We start from the raw sequence: 22,976 nt of genomic DNA on the forward strand, positions 1-22,976 counted from the left end.
GTAGTAGCTGCAGTGATTACATGTTTTCATACGTTTTTCAATTTACCTGCTATGTTTACTTTGTGCATGCGCCACCTGGACGCGTTTACTATTTATTTGTTGTGTATAATCTACTGGGACAGAAAGACAATCACGAATGTCCTAATCGTTGGATAAGCCACAGTGGGGTTTTGAAACCCGACTCATGCGCGCTTAATGTAGATGACACACGGACGGGGTTATGCCTGGGGCTCAGGCATAGCCTTCAAATAACCATTATGTAACAGCGATCACATCGCTGGCGACTAGAGGAAACAGCGGTTGTGTGGAAACTTTGCTCTCTCGTCTCGTGAACTGCGCGTCCGTGCCGCTCTCACTATGAGTTCGCGTTGCAATGTTTCTTGTTTGCAAGAAGCCAAACGAGTGGCTATTTTTGGAGGCACACATGGAAATGAGATGTCAGGCATAATGCTGGTAAATATGTGGATAAAGAATGCAGCCGAGATAGAAAGAAATGGATTGGTGACCAAGCCGTTTATAAGCAATCCCAGAGCAGTGGAGAAATGTACCAGATACATCGACACGGATCTGAACAGAGCCTTCACGCCGGAGAATCTCAGGTAAACAACCCGCGAGAAGCGTTTATGTTCCGGACAGTCTGTTAGTCGGTGCGTTCGTTTACAGCAGACCGCCCGTATGTAAACTACTCATTATTGTGAGACAAGAACATATATGTCCTTTCAGGACAATGGACTTTAAACTTTACACGCATATGGGTTCAAATTCTAGTAGAGGCCGTTCACACAAAATGCGTCGTGCCTTCCTTCAACGATATCTGTTATTGTTGCTTTATGTTTACTCGTATCGTAAGCCGTGTTGTAAAACGGCATGTCGTGATAAAAGCATTTAACATTTTGAAAACAGGTATCGTGACCCCTGGGCTCTGTTGCGCTCCGTCTCGCTGTTTTGAACGACGCTTTTGTAAGGCACAACATTCGTGAATCGCGGTGATACAGCAGCTAACAGTTGAGTGTTCAGTCAGCTGATCCGTGCCCGCTCATGTCATGAGTGTTGTGAAACGTGATCTGGGGCATTAAAAGAGCCATTAACATTGCTTAATAGACAAATGCTAAGCTTGTGTTGCTTAGCCGCAGGTGTGACAGGATGTGCAAATGACAACACTGCACCTACTTTGGTATATAGGCAGTCTTAATTTATTTGTAAACTTTATTCAGGCTCTAAAGCTTTGCTTAATGACCCTGGCTGTACATTATCAGACTACTTATTTTACTTATAGTAAAATCCTCGAAATGAAGTCTGCTGCAAAAATAAACATGTTTTGATGTGTGAGGAATAGGCCTGTACATTTAATATGGAACACCCAGAGCTTGTTTCTGGCCAGGACAAGTTTAATCATCTTAACTTGAATTTGTTTTATTTCATACCTAATTGTCATGTTCATCTAATCTTATTCATGTTTCAATAGTTGACATGTCATACCATGTCTTATCTTATTAAATTTGAGATTTAGTAAAGTTGTACTAAATCTGTTGTACAAACAATACATCTCAACAGAGTGCTTATTACAAAACTTCTATGTTGTGTTTACATTCTGTATTTATTTGTGTCATGACGTGTGCCGGGTAGATTACTTTTGAATTGTAATCTGGTACTGATTACAAATTACTTGGCTAAAATTGTAGCCTCTTGGATTACATTTTAAAGTAATCTAATTTGATTGTTTTTGGATTACTTAATCCAGGTTCGATTAATTAACATTAGTTAATGCATTAGATGTCATGAACAAACAATAAACAATAGGCTATATATTTTTTGGAGCATTTATTAATGTAAAAGTAATGTTTATTCTTAGTTCATTTTAACTAATGTTAACTCATTTTAAGAAATAAAACCTTTTTGTGAAGAGTTACCATTTTGGATGACTTCTGACCAAATTGTTTTTGGGATGTCACTTGCTTTTGAGTAGGATAAGATTGTACCATTTCGCCATAATGGTGCTTTAATGCATTAAAGACAATTCACTAAATTGATATAATATGGTCATTGAAATGATTTATGTGTGTGTTTTACATGTCTTTTTTTCTGTTTCTGAGTGAAATTTATAAAAGTTACTTAGATGTTCTTACTCTGGCAATTTTGGCATTAACTGCCATTCATGTGTGGAAGCAGACCAGGCCAGTATTTGTGAATTAACGTCACCAAAAAAGTTTTATAAATTGTCACAAAAGCAAAATGTAAATTTTAGAAGCCAAATAAATGCAAATTGCGAAACTAAAACTAACTTTACAGCACTAATGCAATCAGTTTGTCATTTTTTTGCGGATTACCACTCCATCTTCAGGGTAATTATGGTGGTGGCTAGTATCAGGTCTGTGTGTGTAATTTTACCTCTTCCATTTGAAAACAAACACCTGAAGATTTAAATGTATATCAGATGTAGGCTGATTTATAATGGGAAAAAAAATTAAATAAATTAGAGGCATCAATAAATGATGTACAATATACTACCTTTGCCTAATTTATGTAAACATGTAATCCATATTTTTTAATGTAATTGAATCAAATTACAAGTACTTGATTTTTGTAATTTTATTACATAATCCAGATTACATGTAATCTGTTACTACCCCACACTGGTCATGACACTGTAACACAAAATAATGCCTGTAAAGTGTGAGATATAAACTGCTTAATCTCCATTAAGGATTTTTTTTTTTCATGAGTAATAGTTGAAAACTATGTTTCTCTTCTCAATCTCACATCAAAAATGTACCATACGCTCGATAGAAAATGACAGATTCAATAACAGAGCATTCATATCTAACTTGCATATAGATATCAGAATGAGCGAAATTTGATATGCTTCTATGCCACGTTAAACACAGGGGCTTCTGGGATAGCTTTGATGCTTTGTCTTACACCTAATAAAGCAAAACAATACACTCGAAAAGCATTCACCATTTATCAGTAATAGAGGATTTGAATGTGCAATGAGGGCATTACTGAAATGCCTCGGTGGAATTAGAAATACAATGGAGGTTGCTCATTGAGATACAATCAGTCAGGAGATACTGCATGTATAATAATGTACTATGGGGGGCTGATCATTGACAAAACATAAACATTGTGCTCATTCAAAGAGTGGCCATCACAACAGATGTTCACAGCCCGACTGGTGATTTAAAACAAGAATTGGTTTGTCATGTCAGAGTCGCCGCTGAATATTCTATTATTCATTCATTTTAATGTATAGGAAAAAGTCAAAGTGGGCTCAACTGAGCAGCTTTTTGTAAACTGCTTAGATTGTGTAATATTTTATATAAAAGTGCATCCTCTATGTGTTTCTAACATAATTTTTCTAAACAAAATACGTTTAAACTGGAAATATACAGTTCATTAGGATTAAATAGGGGTTGCAATGTTGCTGAATACAATTCAGTTTAGGATTTTTTCTAGAATGTTTCCTCTTAACATTAGTTAATTTAAAGGAATATTTTAGGTTCAGTAAAAGTTAACCTCAATCAACAGCATTTGTTGCATAATGTTGATTGCCACAAAAATATTTTTGTCCCTCTTTTAATAATAATTAAAAAAAGCAAAAATCTGGGTTACAGTGAGGCACTTACAATGGAAATGAATGTGATAAATCCATAAACGTTAAAATACTGTTTCAAAAGTATAGCCACAAGACATAAACAATATGCATGTTAACATGATTTTAGTGTGACTTATTTAAAGTTCAACAACGACAAACCGTGGTTTACAGCAGAGCTCAGGCAACTTCGTCAGGCCAAACAGGATGCTTACAGGGGTAGGGATAAAGTCTTGTACAATCAGGCCAGGAACACACTGAACAAGGAAATCAGAGTGGCTAAAAGAAGATACTCTGAGAAGCTGAAAAACAAGTTTTCAGCTAACGACCCTGCATCAGTGTGGAGTGGCATGAAACAACTCACAAATTACAAGACTCCTACCCCCAACCCTGTGGTGGACCAACAACTGGCTGACGACCTGAATGTGTTCTACTGCAGATTTGAAAGGCCCAATCTAACACCCCACACCAACTCTGACCTTCACGTCACACAAACACCAACACCTCCCGCAACCCCTCTCTTCCCCTCTCCTGCTACTCAACCTGCACTTAAGATCTGTGAAGATGATGTGAGCCTCATCTTTCGGAAACAAAAGACGAGGAAAGCACAGGGCCCAGATGGCGTCTCACCAGCGTGTCTTCGATCCTGTGCTAACCAGCTGGCCCCCATCTTCACACAGATCTTCAATAGATCACTGGAGCAGTGTGAAGTCCCATGCTGCTTCAAACGTCCACTATCATCCCCATCCCAAAGAAACCAAAAATCACAGGACTTAATGACTATAGACCTGATCGCCCTGAAGTGTGTGGTCATGAAATAATTTGAGAGACTGGTGTTGGCCCATCTGAAGAACATCACTGGACCCTTTCTAGATCCCCTTCAATTTGCTTATCGAGCAAACAGGTCTGTGGATGATGCAGTCAACATGGGATTGCATCATATCCTGCAACATCTGGACAGACCAGGGACATATGCAAGGATCCTTTTTGTGGATTTCAGTTCGTCTTTCAACACCATCATCTCAGCTATAGTCCAGAATAAATTACACCAACTCTCTGTTCCCACGTCTATCTGTCAGTGATTTACCAGCTTTCTGACGGACAGGCAGCAGCTTGTGAGACAGGGGAAACTCACTTCCAGCACCTGTACAATCAGCACTGGTGCCCCCCAGGGATGTGTGCTCTCCCCACTACTCTTCTCCCTCTACACCAACGACTGCATCACCAAGGACCCCTCTGTCAAGCTCCTGAAGTTTGCAGACAACACCACTGTCATCGGCCTCATCCGAGATAACAATGAGTGTGCTTACAGAAGGGAGGTTGAACAGCTGGCTGTCTGGTGCAGTCAAAACAACCTTGAACTGAACACGCTCAAAACAGTGGAGATGATTGTGGACTTTAGGAGGAACACCCCAACACTGACCCCCCTCACCATTCTAAACAGCACTGTGGCAGCAGTGGAGTCATTCAGGTTCCTGAGCACTACCATCTCACAGGACCTGAAGTGGGAGACACACATTGACTCCATTATGAAAAAGGCCCAGCAGAGTTTGTACTTCCTTCGCCAGCTGAGGAAGTTCAACCTGCCACAGGCGCTGCTGATACAGTTCTACTCAGCAGTTATTGAGTCTGTCCTCTGCACTTCAGTAACTGTCTGGTTTGGTTCAGCTACGAAATCAGACATCAGAAGACTACAAAGGACAGTTCGGACTGCTGAGAGGATTATTGGTAACCCCTGCCCCCCCTTCAAGAACTATACACTTCCAGAGTGAGGAAAAAGGCTGGAAAAATCACTCTGGACCCCACTCACCCTGCCCATTACCTTTTTTAACTGTTGCCTTCTGGCCGACACTTCAGAGCTCTGAGCACCAGAACCGTCAGGCACAGGAACAGTTTTTTCCCTCAGGCTATCCATCTCATGAACAGTTAAATTGCCCCATTGAGCAATAACTATGTGCAATACACAGTCTAGTCTTTCTTATATTTATCCAACACATCCAACCTCATTTCATTCCTCTGAAAAACAAACAAACAAACATTTGCACTGTACATAACAGATTTGTATTTTGCACTGTACATAACAGATTTGTATTAGATTTGCAGTACGTATGTGTATGTGTGTGTGTGTGTATGTACGTATGTGTATAATTATTTTTTATTTTTTATTATTATCTATGTCTTGCTGCTGTTTTTTTATTGTTTTTGTATTGTTGTACACTGGAAGCTCCTGTCACCAAGACAAATTCCTTGTATGTGTAAGCACACTTGGCAATAAAGCTGATTCTGATAAAATTTCTTACTAACCTTTCTGTGTAAAGTTTTAGCCAATTTTACAACTTTTTGCCATGATGATGTAGTGCCGTAAACTCTAAAACAACCTTAAAAATAATCATTTAAACAAATTTACAGCTCAAATAATACACAGCTTTTAACAGGAAAATGTATGTAAGTGCTTTAATAAAAGTAAAAGCTTCACATTTCAGCCTTTAAACCCTCCAAAAAATGGCCACATTCACATCCAGTGTAAGTGTCTCACCATAACTCAGATTTTTGCTTTTTGTAAAGGAGGGATAATCTACATTATGCCACAAATGCTTCAACTGAGCTTAACTTGTATTGAACCCAGAATACCCCTTTAACTTGAAGTAAAACATTTAGGCATAATTGACATGGTCACTCAAGTTCTTAGTTTATATTTGTCAAATAAATCAGTTATTAAGTATGTATGTAATAGCTAATCTTGCCTTTTGTCATTAACTGTGCTTTTAAAACAGTTAATGCTACACCTGCATCTAACCACTGTTCAAGAGATTTTTAACCCTAGTACCAGTTAGTCTCCTTAATGCTGTTTACCTCAGGACAAGAGTCAAAAGTCCTGGGTAGGGCTGCATGCTTAAACTTCAAAAAACTTTCTTTTAGTTTTTGAAGTCCTTTGACTTGTTCAAAATCTTTGTACTGTTAATTTTAATAATGCACTTTCCATCCACAGTGCTCCTGATTTAGAAGGGCTGCAATATGAAGTCCAGATGGCCAAGAAAATCAATCAAATGTTTGGGCCCAAAGGAAGCCCAGATGCATATGATGTCATCTTTGACCTTCACAACACCACCTCAAACATGGGCTCCACCCTCATTCTGGAAAGCTCAACAGATCTCTTTAACCTTCAGATGGTGAATTACATCAAAGTAAGAAACTAAACTCTCAACAATGTAATTATTCTAATGCTTGAAATGCATTGCATTTTTCATTTGTTTCAAGCAGTTATGTCACAAGGGCAGAGCTTAAGAGTCTCTGATTGAAGGATGCCCTGATACAGCAAACAAATACAAAACATGAAAATCAAATGTAAAGCATTACATAAATTTAAATTAGAACATGACCCTGAGGGAAACATTTAATTAACCTATTTACATTTTAGGGGTGGGAATTGCAAGGTAACTGGCAATATGATATTATATTGATATTTAGGTCACAATACAATATTATTGCTATTCAAAACTACGATATGTTGCAATATTTCACTCAGTGTTTCTCTTTCGTCTTCATTGGACTTCAGAGAACTGTTACCAAATCACCAAATTTATTGTTAAATTAATATAAAAGTGCCAGTATATTATTTCCTAATATCCATGTACAGTACAATGCAAAGCTATAAGCATATAAGAACACAATGGCTCCTTGTTTCTGTGGTTAGGTCAATGTAGCTAGTCTTTCTAAAAATATTTCATGTACTAAAATGATTGTATTTATGAAAACAATAGTAGCCTTAGCATTTTAAAATCATTATTTATTACAACACAGTTTCAATACACAAAGTATAATAGTTTTCACCCGAAAGGTTAGCAATATGATACTAAAGTTTTTATCAAAATACCTCTGTTAATGTTACTACTGTAAAATTGTAATACATTTTAGTAACGGTGGGTGATTATCTGTAAAGCATGATAACTGCACCTTCTAAGGGACTGATGCTGATTTCCTTGATCGATTTGGCAAAGATAAATAATGTTTCCCATCACCATAATGTGAAAAAATTTAAATTATAATATAGATACTTGGCCTGCAAAAATCGATACAGTATCACAAGGAAATAATCACAATATATCGATATTTAATATCGAAACTAAAACATTTCTGAACCAGCTACAGAACAGGTATCCATAACAGACATACAGTACATTAGTTTTAATCATTATCCAATTATAACCAATCGTAGAATGTTAGAATCAATATTTCAATATTTATTTACCATCTGCAGATGCCAATGAGTTGTTCCATGCATCATTTTTAAGTAATAAGTTATGAGAGGCTGTGGTATTTTGTGAACATACTGTAGTCACATAGCTAAAGGGCATTGTTTGGCACAATGCAAAAACTGTTGCTGTCTCATAGCTGTTATTATATTGTATATTGGAGCAATGCTACATTGACCAATAAGCATCCAGAACAGAAATATTCATTTTATTAATAGACAATACGTTTAAAGGATTTTGCATTGACCTATTCTTACTTTGTACATTGTTTTATCAACACATACCAAGAAGGGCCTTTGTTCTTATTTTATCCTTATATTAAAATTTTGAGTTGACAGTTTGTCATTGTATTGCCTGATTATGGACTACAACATTTAAAAGTCATTGAGTGCATTTACATGCACACCAGTATGCTGAGAACCTTCAAAATTCAGCTTATTCAAAACATCTGACGATGCAAGAAGTCATGCAAGAAACTTTTGACTTTAAAACTTAAACAGACATGCACGCAACACTTGCACACATTGGATAAGCTGGTAAGAATACCGGTAAAGGTGTTTACATGCAACAAAAAGTCGGGGTAATGGACAAAAATCGATGTGTGCCGGTCAGTTTATGCCTAAGCCATTTATAACAGTACCCCAATAAAGGATAAAGGAAAACCGATTAAGGCGTTTACATCAACACAAACTTTATTGGCTCATTAAGCATACATCGCAGAAGACTGTGCATGTAAATGTCCTCAGTGTTTATTTACAAAGCCACATGTGCTCTTCCCCCCTTGCAGAAAGCCATGGCTCCCCACACCTGTCCAGTACTGTTAAACGAACACCCACAGCTTAAGTATTCAACTACACGTTCTGTGGCCAAACACCCCATTGGTGAGTATAAAGTCCTTGGATATTTAGCAGCATAAACCTGACATGCTAAATCAGGTCAAATATACAGTACATGTAATTTAACCGCTAGTAATTAGGGATTGTATAAGACGTTTGGTTTTAGTTAAAGCATGCAGCGCTCTACAGATAATACTATTTAACCCTAGGCCTAGTGCTGGTGTTTAAAAAAGAAAAATCATCCTGAATTAGTTGTTGGGACACCTTACATTTGAGTCTTTGCCCATTTCTTTCTTTTTTTTCCTTTTTTCTTTTTTCTTTTTTTTGTGCTAACACTTTATAATACATTATTTAATGATGAACAACCAATGAACAATATATATATATTTTTATAACGTTTATTAATCTTTTTAATGTTAGTTAATTCAAATACAATTGTTCATTGTTAGTTCTTGTTAGTTCATAGTGCATTAACTGATGTTAACATGTACAACTTTTGGTTTTAAAAATGTATTAGTATATGTTGAAATTAACATTAACCAATATTAATAAATGCTATAAATGTGTTGTTCATTGTTAGTTAATTTTAACTAATGTTGTAAACTAATATTAACAATTGGAACCTTATTGTAAAGATTTCTCTTGTTTTCTTGTTTAGCAGCTATAGAGTAAGACTCAACATGTCAACATGAAACAACATTTGCAACCCATTAGATTTACGATTAAATATTTTTATGATAATTTTACAATAATTTTTACATATATTATAAAAGAAAAATGTAGGGCAGGATGTGATTTTATTTACCCGGTATTGATTGGATCAAGAAAAATGTTGCGTTTGAATGTGCCTACTTCTCTACAATGTAGTATGCTAAAAGCAGTATGTCACGGAATAGTATGTCCAAATCTTCAGCATTCATAAAACAGTAGGCGAATAATACTGTATCCAGTAAGATTCGGAAGTGTGCATCCACTGGGTACTTTACTATCCCATTATCCCACGTGATCTGTGGAGACGTCATTTTCAAAACACTGAATAAAAAAAATAAAACAGAAGAGAAATGCGATTCAGGTGGCTCTTTTCAACCCTAAGTGCTATATTTACCAAGATTTGTTCCTTGTGGTTAAATTGTACCTGTTTCACAAAAGCAGATTAGATTATTTTTGCAGTTATATATTCGGGTCACAGGACAATGCCGCATTCCTGAATAAAGTATGTCTGGGTATGTATTCATACTACGCACCTGCATACCTAAAGAGTGTACTTGATTAATGGTTGAAAAGTACGTTCCTCATCAAATGCAGTTCATATTCTGACAGTATGCAAATTCAGATGCAGCTATGTCTTTATGTGGTTAGAGGTACAGCTGGTTAGAGGGGTTGAAAAATACGAGGGCTTGGTGATGTCAGAAGGAAATGAACGGTGTTTCAGAGACAGAGCAAGTTATTACATTTAGATGAATGACTATTATGGTGAAAATTGTGTTCTTTGGAATAACGTGCATATTATTCGCACACAATAAGACGAGGAACATGTATTAAGAAAATAAATATGGTCAATTTCATGTTGTCTTTAAAAATCCATTTGTTTTACTGTAAAAACTATTTAAAAATCCATTTGTTTCTGTGCTTTGCAGGTCTTGAGGTGGGCCCGCAGCCACAGGGAGTTTTGAGGAGTAATGTCTTTGAGTCCATGAGAACAATACTGAAGCATGCACTGGACTTCATTGAGCTCTTCAATAGCGGTGAGGTTAATCAGAAATTAGCACGCCTTCAAAGTCTTTCTAGCAAGTCAATCTACTGTCGGTCATCCTTGGAATATTCTCGGGAGGCTATTTCCAGTCATGACAGTGCAGCTTCAATCTACTTGAATGGGGAAAGACCGAAAACTCAAAAATGGTTGGTCAAGATTACGATCAAAGAACATATTTCAAATCAGCAATTAAATTTGATAATATTGGAATATATTGTGCTTCTTTACCTCATATTACGCTAATACGCGCAATTTTCCCGAATTGTATAGCTAATGCGCATGTGTGCTAGCGAGTTGATTGAAAAGCAATGTCTGTATCTAAAAGGTGATTGGCTCTTTTACCTGTAAGGCGGGGCTTCCTTTCTACATCCATTGACTGTTGGGTGCTAGAGTTTCTTGGTTGGGCATTCCAATTTCTCCCATTCATTTTAATAGAAGTTACTAGTCTCTGACGCCATCTGCACCAGAACTTGGAATGTGTACTTATAGAAGTATTCAGAAATCAATAGGGATGGCTAGAAGGGCATTATTTCCTCTTTTTATTATAATATAAACCAACAGTGATCATGTGCCGTGAGAACATGAAACCATAATGGTGTGTTTGCCAGGTTTTCATTTATAGATGTTTCATGTTTACATAACTCCAGAGTGCACGTGGCTTTATCTTCCTTTCCCCGTGGCAGTCTGCATCTCTACCATGAAAGCGTGTGGCAGTTAAAGAAAAATAGTAATGCTCCCGGGTCAATGAGTCAGCATACACTGATTTAAAAATGAACTTGTTGACCTGGTATTTTAGCCAGTTTGAGGTAAGACTTCTTCAAGCATTCGTCTTCCTCCTTTTTTTTTTTTTTTTCTCAACTATGGAACATTTGAAAAAAGGTTGTCACATGTACTCCCGCCTGACATGAATACACATTTCTCTGTGTCTCACTTTAAGTAGCATGTTCAGAAGCCAAGAGCTGGACAAGTACTGCTAGTTTCTCTTCTGTTTTCTAAGTTTTGTGACTTGAATACTTGTTGGTGTTTGGTTAGGTTCCATTTCATTAGTTGCTTGCTGGGTTTTGTAGTGTCACGTTGTGTGGTGGGGCCCCGTTGTTGTGGATGAATGTCTCATTGTGAGCACTCAAAACGTGTTTTCCGTTAGCTAATGTTTTACCATGTTAGGACTGCATTAACACAACAAACAAAACAAAAGATCTGATATTATGGAAACTATTGATTATGGATTGATTGATGCTGGAGCCATCTGATAACTACACAACCTAACAGAAATTATCTATACTGTATGACAAAGAAATTAAAATCTTAATTATGTATGCTACCCTTATTTGAAACATAAACCAAAAATGTAATGAACCGAGATATGAATCCTCTAAGTCCAATCATAATATATTAATTGTTATTTAACACTCTGTGGTACACTTTGTTTTAACTGTGGATTGTTTTTTTTTTCCATTTCATAATTTGACATAAAATAGCATAAATATCAAAATAAAAAGAGGAGAAAGTGATTAAAAAAAGAGTAAAAATGTGGGAAATGTTGCCATATGACATGACGGCTACAATGGAAATGGTAAAAAAGGAAAAAAAAGAAAAAACTTTGTCTTAAAAAACATGGATTTCTTTAAGTAAATTCATGTTTCTTTATTTTTATGAATTGTTACATTTATACTCTTTGAACTCCTCAAACTCAGTTTTTTTATCAGTTCAGTATTAAGGATTAAGGATTTCAGTGTTGTATATACTGTAAATAACTTCAATAATATAATTGATGCCACTATCTATAAAATGTCCAATGAGGGAGTAAATTAAAGAAATTGCATTGTGGAACAGAGTTGCCATATTTTCTCAATTTAATATATTTCCATGTTTGACAAAGTTAATCTGTGGAAAAACAACATCTGTTTAACTTATTATGGAATAAATGCACAGAAATGTGTTTATAGTGTGATTTGAGGAACACCTCAGCATGTGTCTTCCCTGTTTGGGTGCCCCAAGAAGGAAGTCTTGAAAAGAAGATCAAATGTCTTGTGGCTTTGAAAAAGCATATTACTGGTTATTTTAAAGACAACCCTTTTAATTCCAACAATGGAATATGTATCTGAACATTGAGAAAGTGAAGGAAAATGATGTGGCAACACCGCACCAGAGAGGGTGAATATGAGGAGTCCAGAACATTTTGCACAGGCTGTTTCAAGCATCACATGGAGCAGAATTTGTGGAAGTGATATTTTTAGTGACTCACCATGTCAGCACATGCCTGACATACTTGAAAACCTGACAGCCTCACAATGATAAATGTTTACTGATCGATTGTTAGAAGATAGTCATTAACCTATTTCTTTGGAGACCGTAACATAGTAAAGGATGGGAAATAAATGTCATGAAGTGAAGCTGACAAGCAGGTCTGTTTATTTACAGAAATATTTTGCTTTTATAGCTCTGAGTCCAGCTGAATACACCACCACTAAAGGGACCAAAGCTGAAAAAACTCAGCATGATCTTATAAACATAATAAACTTCTAGACTGAATCACATGACAAATAAGGATATCCAAGATGATTAAAAGAGAAATCTTTAAAAATCTATTTTAAAACACACTTCAATTTCATAACAGTAATCTTTAACAAAATTGAAGAAAAAAAAACACGAAATATTTTAAGTTTTATAAATATAATTTTGTTAAAAATTACACAGTTCAATATGATGGAATTTTGTGAAACTGAAATGCGTAAATCTTAAAAATTGGCTTAATGTGACACCATGCGAGGATCGGACGTGTGAACGGCGAGCTCTGTGCACTTTGCTAGTTTTAATACTTATTATGACATAAACCGGTGAGATTTGATACACTCTGTTACATAACTGTTCTAGGAGGACAATATGTCAAAGAATTCAAAATCCTCGGGCTCTGGAGACATTAAAAGACACTTAACGGCTCAAGCTGACGCACCCGAGCAGGCCGCGGGCCTGGGAGTCGACTTGGTCGGGGAGGAGCGGGAGATGCTGAACATGTCGGCAATGCTGACGCAGGTCGTTGTTGACTTGGAAGGATCTTGCTGTCATGTCAATCGATCACTGCCATGGAGGCGAAGTTCACTGATGTGGTTACAAGAGTAGGGGATGTCGAGAAAGGGATCGATTACTTGGAGTCATCGGAGAGGGAATTATCTGCTAATCTGCTAGCAACCAAGGTGGATTTGGAGTGTTTCTGGGAGAAGTTAGAGGACATGGAAAACCGTAGCCGGCGGAATAATGTCCGTATCGTCGGAATCCCGGAGGGAGTAGAGGGACAAGGTATGGTGAAATTCCTGGATGGGCTCTTTCTGAATCTGCTCGACATAGCAGGCCATAAGCTGGAAATGGAGCACACTCACAGGGTTCCTGCTCTGCGATCCACGGAGGGAGACAGGCCCTGATCAATTCTGGCCAAATTTCAGAGATCATCCAATAAAGATCTTGTGTTACGTGAAGCTAGGAGTAAAGGAAGGCTTTCTTGGAAGAACCACAGCATTTTCTTTTTCCCAGATTTTGCGAACTCGATGAGAGAAATGGGATTGATTCAAGGAATGCCAGAAACTTTTACGTCAAAAGAAGGTCACTTTTGCCCTGATATTCCCGGCCAAATTGAGAATAGATGCTAAGGATGGCCGTAAAACATACACATGCCCACAGCAAGTGATGTCCTTTATAAAGTCAATGGAGTAAGTCATCTTGTTGTACTCACGTTGTAGCCGAGTAAACTGGCTCACTGAACATTCGCTTGACTGTTTGAATAATCTGCACGCGCTTTTTGTGCTGGTTCCGCCTAGCAGCTGGAGTTTATTTTGTAGAGTAACACACATTCAGGACAGTTTTATGGATGAATCTACACGCTCTTTGTGCTTAGTCCGCCTATTGGCTGGAGTTTGTTTTGTGAAGTATTTCTTGCAAAGTCATTTGCTTGCATTCATGTTGCAGCCGTGTGGACCGGCTCACTAAACATTCGCTTGACTGTTTGAGGAATGTGTGCATTTTTTGTGTTGGTTCCGTCTATCGGCTGGAGTCTATTTTGTAGAGTAACACACCTTCAGGACAGTTTTATGGATGAATCTACACGCTCTTTGTGTTTATTCCATCTACTGGCTGGAGTTTGTTTTATAGATTATCTTTTGCTGTGTAATTCTGTCTCATAAAATTTGTATAGAAACACCGGACTTGAGCAATCCGATGGCAAGGTTGTCGCGGTGGCTCTTGTAGGCATACATGGACTGTTTGAGTTTGAGGGATGGACGCCAGTTGGCGCTGTCGTGCGTGGGGTTAATGCGCACGTTTTTCTTTTTTCTGTTTGTTTTGATGGTTGCACTAATGTTGGAATGTGGTCTTTATAATCTTGTTTTTGACACACTATCTATTTTTTCTTATATGTCAAAATGTAAAATGTTAATATGAGTGGATATCTTTCTCCATGTGGAATGTGAATGGGTTGGGGCACCCCATAAAAGGTTATTTCTCTTAAGCGTAAGATATATGATATAGTGTTTCTTCAAGAAACGCACCTTTCTCCGCAGGAAGCTGAAAAATTTGGGAAGATATGGGGTGGGTATTTTTTTTATAGTGCTGGCTCGAGTAAGAGCAGGGGAGTCATTACGCTGATAAGTAAACATGTACAATTCAAATGTCTCATAAAGAGTAAAGATAAATTAGGAAGAGACATTATTTTTTTAGCTGAAATTCAGGGACATAGTCTTATTTTGACTAATATTTATGCTACTAACGTTGATGATCAGGGCTTTTTTATAGATCTTGAAGGGATTTTGCAAGCCGGTGGCACCCCTCATGATATACTGTTGGGAGGAGACTTTAATTTTTTGATGGACTCAGTCCTTGATTATAGTGAAGCAAAGGTGTGCAAGCCCCCTAGAGCAACATTGACGCTTCACAGGATGTGTAAAAATCTTGGTCTTACAGATATTTGGAGACTTTTGAACCCATTTGGTAGGGACTATACATTTATTTAATCAGTCCATAAGATTTACTCTAGAACTCGTGGAATTGGAAGGGAATATTAAACGTGTTCGAGGCAGAGCTGAAGTGCCGAATGTCATCTAATGGCCACAGGGAATTTACCCAATTGAAATACAGATATAATTCTATTTTGTCGCAGAAGATGGAGTTTTGGCTATTCAGGGCAACACAGTCATATTTTGAGTCGGGGGACAAGGCAAGGAAACTTCTGGCTAGATATATAAAACAGAGAGAGACTTTTTCTACCATTCCCTCGGTGAAATCTGCTGGTGATGAAATATTTACCTCAGCCATTGTTATTAATAATGCTTTTAAAGAATTTTATCTTGATCTCTATAGTTCCACGTCTTCGTCTGATGATGAGGATATTATAAACTTTGTGGAACCATTAGAATTTCCTAAACTGACAACTGAGCAACAAAACGCTCTTGATTCTGAGATAACCTTGGAGGAGCTTGGCAGTTAATTAAGGCCTTGCCTACAGGCAAGGCTCCGGGGCCAGATGGCTTTGCCGCAGAATTTTTTAGATCTTATACTACAGAACTGGCTCCACTTTTGCTAGAAATTTATATGGAATCATTAAAGAACGGAAAGCTTCCGCCAACCATGACACAAGCCCGGATCAGTCTGATTCTTAAAAAGGACAAAGATCCAAGCAAATGTAAGTGTTACCGTCCAATTTCCCTGATCCAGCTAGACGTACAAATATTGTAAAAAATTTTGGCTAACTGATTAAGTAAAGTTATGATATCTCTTATACATATAGATCAGGTGGGATTTATTCGTGGCCGTAGCTCTTCTGATAACATTAGGCGTTTCATCAATATTATGTTGTCAGTGGCGAATGATCAGACTCCGGTCGCTGCCATCTCACTTGATGCCGAAAAGGCATTTGATATGATAGAATGGGATTATCTTTTTAAGATTTTGGAAATGTACGGTTTTGGGAATACTTTTATTAGGTGAATTAATTTACTTTATAGACACCCGGTAGCGGCGGTTCAAACGAATGGATTAATTTCAGATTATTTTACTCTGGATAGGGGCACTGGGCAGGGTTGCCCTCTTTCCCCCTTATTGTTCTGTCTTGCCCTGGAACCATTAGCAGCCGTGATAAGAAAGGAGGATGATTTTCCAGGGTTGGTGGCGGGAGGTGTGGCTCATAAACTTTTGCTTTACGCAGATTATATTTTATTTGTCTCCGACCCTACTAGATCTATGCCTTGCCTCCACAGAATTATTAATTCCTTTTCTAAATTCTCAGGATACAGAGTGAATTGGTCTAAATCCGAAGCTTTGGCTCTGACAGCGTACTGCCCAGTAACTGCTTTTCAGCCGGGCGTCTTCCAGTGGCACAAACAGGGCATTAAGTATGTGGGTATTTTATTCCAAGCAAATTTGTGTGATTTAGTTAGTCAATTTTGACCCTTTAATAAAAAGGTTTTCGAGCGATGTGGGCAGGTGGGCTTCATTACATTTATCTGTGACTGGGAAGGTTAATGGTATTAAAATGAATTGTATTCAACTACCTGCTACAATCTCTCCCTATAGATGTCCCCTCTCTTATTTCAAGCAATTTGATTGCATAGGGAAGTCCTTCATTTGGAATGGTAAACATCCCAGATTACACTTTAGTAAGTTACATAGGCTGATTGACAAAGGTGGGCTAGGCCTACCCAAGATTTTGTTTTATTATTATGCATTCAGTCTCAGAAATTTGGCTCATTGGTCATTTCCACCTGAAGGAAGTTCTTGCCCCTATCTTGCCATTGCAAAGTCTTTCTATCAAACTAACCGGAGAAGTTAAGTTACACCCGTTATCTCGCATTTGCATGTGGTATGGACAAAAGTGTCCAGAAAGTTGAATTCAGACATTTATTTAAATGTTGCTTCGAGCATATGGCTAAACCCAAAATTATGTATTAATGAGTCCCCTTTCTGCTGGTCAGAGTGGATTGGGAGGGAGGTTAATACACTCTGTGACCTATATGAGAGTGGAGTGTTGAGATCCTTTGAAAATATGGTTCAACCTTTTAGGATTCCCAGGTCTCAATTCTTTAAGTATTTACAACTGCACCACCTGCTCTATACTATTTTTGGGAGTAGCATACACCCCCCTAAAGCGGCAGATACTCTGGGAGTGGTGATTACTGCTTTTGGAAAATGTCATGAGGCATCAGTGTATTACTCACTGCTAATTCAGAGTCTGGGGGACGGAGCTTCAACTTCTCTTAAGAGATTATGGGAGAAAGATTTAAACTTGGTATTGGAGGAGGAAGAATGGGCTAGGATTCTAAAAAAACGTCAAGTCTGCATCTAGAGACGCAAGGGTGCGCCTTATGCAATTTAAGATTTTACATCAATTCTCTTGGACCACCTCTAGATTATATAGGCTTGGTTTTAAACACCCACCTGCTGGTGATGCCAGTCAGAAGATGGGGACACAACCCAGGTTTTTTGGTGGTGTGTTAAGATGCAAGAATTCTGGTTGAGGGTTCAGAGGTTTATATGTGACGTTTTGGGCACTCAAATTTAATTTTGCCCCAGACTCTGTATTTTAGGCGATGGGGTGGTCATTAATATAGGGGATAAATACATAAGAAATTGGGTCCCAGCCAGTGTTATGATCGGCAGACGGATCATTCTTAGGGGATGGAGGTCGGCTGGAGCACCCTCATTTCGGGAGTGGTGCACGGAGATGGGCAGGGTGGTGGCATTTGAAGAAATGTCAGATAGAAGGCTAGGCAACCTGGAGGTATTTAATAGGAAGTGGAGCAGCTATTTGACCTTTTTGGAAGGCTCTCGGGGAGGGGCAGTGGAGAGGGATTTATAGTTTTAAATGTGTGTGATTTATTATTTTATTATATATATATATAATATTATTTTGTATGTGCTTGTGTGTGTGTGTGTGTGTGTGTGTGTGTGTGTGTGTGTGTACTTTAGCTTTGACCACAGGGATGTTTGTTGGGGGTTAGGGTGGGGTTGGGGATTGGGGATTGGGGGGAAAGGGAATAATGGGGGTTAAAAGTTGATTCTGTACATATATGTTTTGCTTTTCTGTTTCATTTGTTGGAATCAATAAAAAAGTGTTAGTCGAAAACAAATTGGCTTAAATATTTTTGAGCGCATGTGACAAGTTCTTAGAAATATAATCTTTGTATTCATGTCAGATTTATGCTTTTGGAAAACTTTTATGTCACGTTCAATAAAAAAATAAAAACTGTCCAAAACTGTCAAGTGATGTAACCATCAGTGAAAAGTACCAAAACACTTTATTAACCTTGATTACATGTGAGCGCACACAATCATTATTTTCAATAATAATATATTTTTAATATCTGTGTGTGTGTGTGTTGATTATTATTATTATTATTATTATTATTATTATTGTTATTTACAAATATAATTATTTTTTGAATCATTAATATCATGAAGTGTTTTGGGGTTACTTCACTTGACTTGAACTAAGCATGCCTTTTTAAAAAAATTCAAAATATCTTACTTTTTTCTTTTCTTTAAATAATGACCTTTACACAGTTATACAGGGGTCCTCTCTGTGATGTTATTTTTTGTTTTATGTCTTTCTTGTCACATGACAAAAAAATGGCTGTGGTAGCTACACTGACTTTTATTTGGCAGACAAAAGTCTGGTTAATAATATTCCAAAACAAGAGCAAGAAAAGCAATACTCTCTTCTTATCCAAACTACTTATGCTAAAGGAGACTTTTTTTTTTCTTCACTCAATTTCTGGATATTTACTGTATATCACCTCAATACAATTTTTTATTTATTTTATTTTTTTTACTTATTTACAAAATATCCAAATTAATTTTATTTCAGAAATTGAAAGCATGTCTGTCATCATAGAACATGTATATTAAAGTAATGTTTGTATGAATTGCATTTAATACATACAGATCTTTAAAAAAAATAAATAAATAAAAAAATCCCTTCATTTATGTGTTGCATCCTTATAAAAGCCACTGACTAATACATCAGTGTCAACTGATTTTATCAAATCTCTCTCTTTTTCCACCCTCTAAGATGGTGTTTGTGTTTTGTGTGTTGTAGGTGTTGAGTTTCCCCCATGTACTGTGGAAGTGTTCAGAGCCCATGAGAGGATGGACTACCCCAGAGACACCAATGGCAACATCACAGCAATGGTGCATCCTCATCTACAGGTATTCCAGTGGGGCCAGTCTAGAAAATGCATTTAAGTAAAAGTTATGTTTATTTTGAAAGGGAAATGTATGCCCTCAACCGAATCATGAGAGTTGCTTTTTATGAGAGGAACAAAGCGAAAAGGGAGGGAGAGGAAAATACATGGCAGAAAATGTGTCCTATGACTCAGATGTTCGGTGTGGTTGTTTTGAGTCTCAGGCTTCACTTGTTTTTCACAGTAATGTTCCTGTTCTTTTTCTTCTCTCTCTCTCTCTCTCTCTCTTTTTTATCTTTTGGTAGGATTGCGACTGGGAGCCTTTGAACCGGGGTGACCCGATGTTCCTAACTTTCGATGGGAGAACAATCTTTTATGAAGGTGCCAGCACTGTTTACCCCACGTTTATTAATGAGGCTGCCTATTACGAGAAACAGCAGGCATTCATGACCACCTGTAGGGAAATACTAGCTGCTAATGCGATCAGAAAAACAGTCAAGTAACAAAGTTAATACATTTTCTATTAATATTTACTTAATCCCACAAAGTACTTTTAAATGCAAATGTTAGTTTTTCACTTTTATTGTGAGTACAATTGATGAGAACATGACCATTTCAACAGTTACAGACTTAAAATATCTCTGTTTGTTTTTAAGATTTGTATTTTCTGACATTTTTAGAATAACTTCAAACAGATTTGTTGTTTTGTACTGAAATATGTTTCATGAAATCAAAACATACTCCATTATATGTAATGAAGAATTTAAATTCTTATACTTTTTAAAAATTATATAGGCCTACCTCTTTTACCTGCACAATTCAGATCTCTCCTGATGTAGACTATGTAAAATATACATCTCAGGAACAGTCTTCACTGCCCTCTAGCCAGTGATTCAACACACTGTTGACTCAAATACTGACTTGAAACAGCCTTAAAAACAAAATAACCTCTCAGCACTGTGTTTCTACTTCATGAAGATTGACTCATCTGTCTAAACTCTCTGTGTTTTGTGCTGTTTGTGATGCAAAAGTCTATTGTAGTTGAGACGTTTTTGAAAATTGGACCTGATTTTACATTTCGGTTGCCTTAATAAAATGACATAAGATGTGTGTAACATAGGAATATACAATAAAGTACAGTAGGAATGGTTTAAACAATAGACGTGTTTATTTTATACAGCATTACATGGTGCAGACTTTATAGATTGTTGTATATGTTTTTAAAAGCTCAGCAGGCACTGAAAGGCTTTTTCTGATGGAATTTTGATCTTATTTGAGAGAAAATGTATGTATCTGTGGTTTTGTATTGTGATGTATTTGACTTGTGTAAATTGTTGAAAGGCCTACTAGAGTGTATTATATTTTGAAATAGTGATTTTTTTTTTTTTTTTTTTAACAAAATAACATATCTACCTATGCAATGAATAATGTATTTGTTTTATCTGGACAGATGTTCTTAATTTATTTAAAATTGAATTGAAGAGTAATCTAGATTATTTGTTAAATAAATGTGACAATCTGTTCTAGCCAGCTGACTACACAATGTGTTATATGATGTTCTAAAGGTCCTGTTGGTGTTGAGTATTGATTTATTTAGTTCAGTGTTGTAAAAATTTGGAAAATAATGTAAAAATGTAATCTTAATGTAATTGATTAAGCATTCTCACAGTGTAATTGTATTACATCGAGTCTCTGTAGTTTTATTTGATTTGGAGCAAATCATTTCAATAATATAAAACCAAAATATATCTATTTTGTCTCTTTCGAATAGATACTACTAATAAAAATGTTTATATCTTTATTAAATCTTCTTGCATTTTTTTTTTTTTATTTAAACAGATCCTGTATTGCATGTGCAGGATTAAACAGTTTTTTTCTTTTTTTTTTTCTTTTTTTGTACATACTGACAACTGGAGGGCAGCACCTCACCATTAAACCTTAAAAAAATCCTGACTTCCTATCATGCACTGGTTACCAAGATGATAACCAAATATAAAAAAGCACTTCAAATCAAATCATGACCATTTCAAGCATGATTTCACCTTTACACTAAGCTAGGAACGGCAAATAGACTACATACAAAATGGGCATCTAATTCTTTGTTAAATCACCCTCAACCTGTGTAAATGCAGGTTGAAATAACAATTCATTCATTCTTATCTATATAGCAGATAGGATAGATATATAATGCTGAAAATGATGTGCTTCTCATCCTTTTTTCACAAATTCTTTTCATTAGTTTGCGATCTACTGTAAAGTGGTTTTCATTTGCAAATCACCATGGTAACTGAACAAGTTCATGCATTAACCAGTCATTGCTGACTAGTAAGCTTTTAGTCAAATGGCCTTGCAGTTCTGGGATTGAGTCCAAGATGGCACTGCATATTACAAAAAAAAATAAAATAATAATCTACCAGACTTCTCTCTTCGCCGAATGAAAGATATTGTGCTGACCCTCCACTGAATAGTGTTATGAGCTACTAAGACAATATTCTCTACAACAATAATATTAGACATACAACAATGTTCTAATGTTGTCTATTTATTGTAATGTAAATGGTGTGTCTTGTGTAATTGATGTATCTTGATAATATGATAAATATCTATCAGCTGCATGGAGGATGAGACGAGCGGTCTGCTTTTCAGAGGTATGACTGCATTAGTCTCAGTAAATGTGCTCATCTCCTGTTTCTAATGCAATGTAAGATTCTTCCTCTTTCCTCCCCCAACTGGTTCATAATAACCTTCTCACTTTACGATTCACAAAAATATCTTGTTTTCTCTTACTTACTGTAAGTGTTGTTTTAAATAATAATAAAATTTTTCGCAGTCAGTGTTTTGTCTTGTTTTCTAATAAAAAAAAAATCTATTCTAAAACAAGATGACCTGAGAATAAAAACTGTTTTTTAAGATTTTAGTTTATTTATTTATTTTTTAGAAAGTTTAATTTTCTTATTCAAGAAGAAATTGTTACTTTTATTCACCAAAGTTACATTCAACTGATCACAGTGTATAGTCAGGACATTAATAACATGACAAATTACTATTACAATATGAAAAAAAAAAATCAGTACTTCTTAAACTTCTTCAGTGAGTTCTCATCAAAAAAATTTCCACATTCTGCAATGACAGTTTAAGAAGATTTGTTCTCTTGGGCAATGGAGGAGTCAGGAGGCAACGAAGCAGTGCAGGCAAGATTTTTATTTTTCTGCCTCAGGTTCTGGGGTGACTGAATGCAGTCTATTCTCGGATATTCAAACACTCAATCAGATAACAAAAGAAACGTTTTAAAAACTCAGTCAGATGACAAATACACTCAGTAAACATTGGGTTTGTGCTCTCAGGGCTCTCTCTCTCTCTCTCTCTAACTGATGCGCT

At 36.6% G+C, this 22,976-nt stretch overlaps 1 protein-coding gene across 1 annotated transcript; it reads left to right on the forward strand.

The window, feature by feature from the left end:
• Positions 1-193: 193 nt before the first annotated feature.
• Positions 194-21,002, forward strand: LOC127440141 (aspartoacylase). Its single transcript, XM_051696566.1, has 6 exons — positions 194-599; positions 6,582-6,777; positions 8,633-8,726; positions 10,319-10,426; positions 19,514-19,623; positions 19,904-21,002. Exons 1-6 carry the CDS (start codon positions 358-360, stop codon positions 20,099-20,101), a joined length of 948 nt encoding a protein of 315 aa, XP_051552526.1. The 5' UTR covers positions 194-357; the 3' UTR covers positions 20,102-21,002.
• The last annotated feature ends 1,974 nt before the right edge of the window (positions 21,003-22,976 follow it).

The sequence above is a fragment of the Myxocyprinus asiaticus genome, chromosome 4 (genome assembly GCF_019703515.2).
Source record: "Myxocyprinus asiaticus isolate MX2 ecotype Aquarium Trade chromosome 4, UBuf_Myxa_2, whole genome shotgun sequence".
NCBI classification, from domain to species: Eukaryota; Metazoa; Chordata; class Actinopteri; order Cypriniformes; family Catostomidae; genus Myxocyprinus; species Myxocyprinus asiaticus.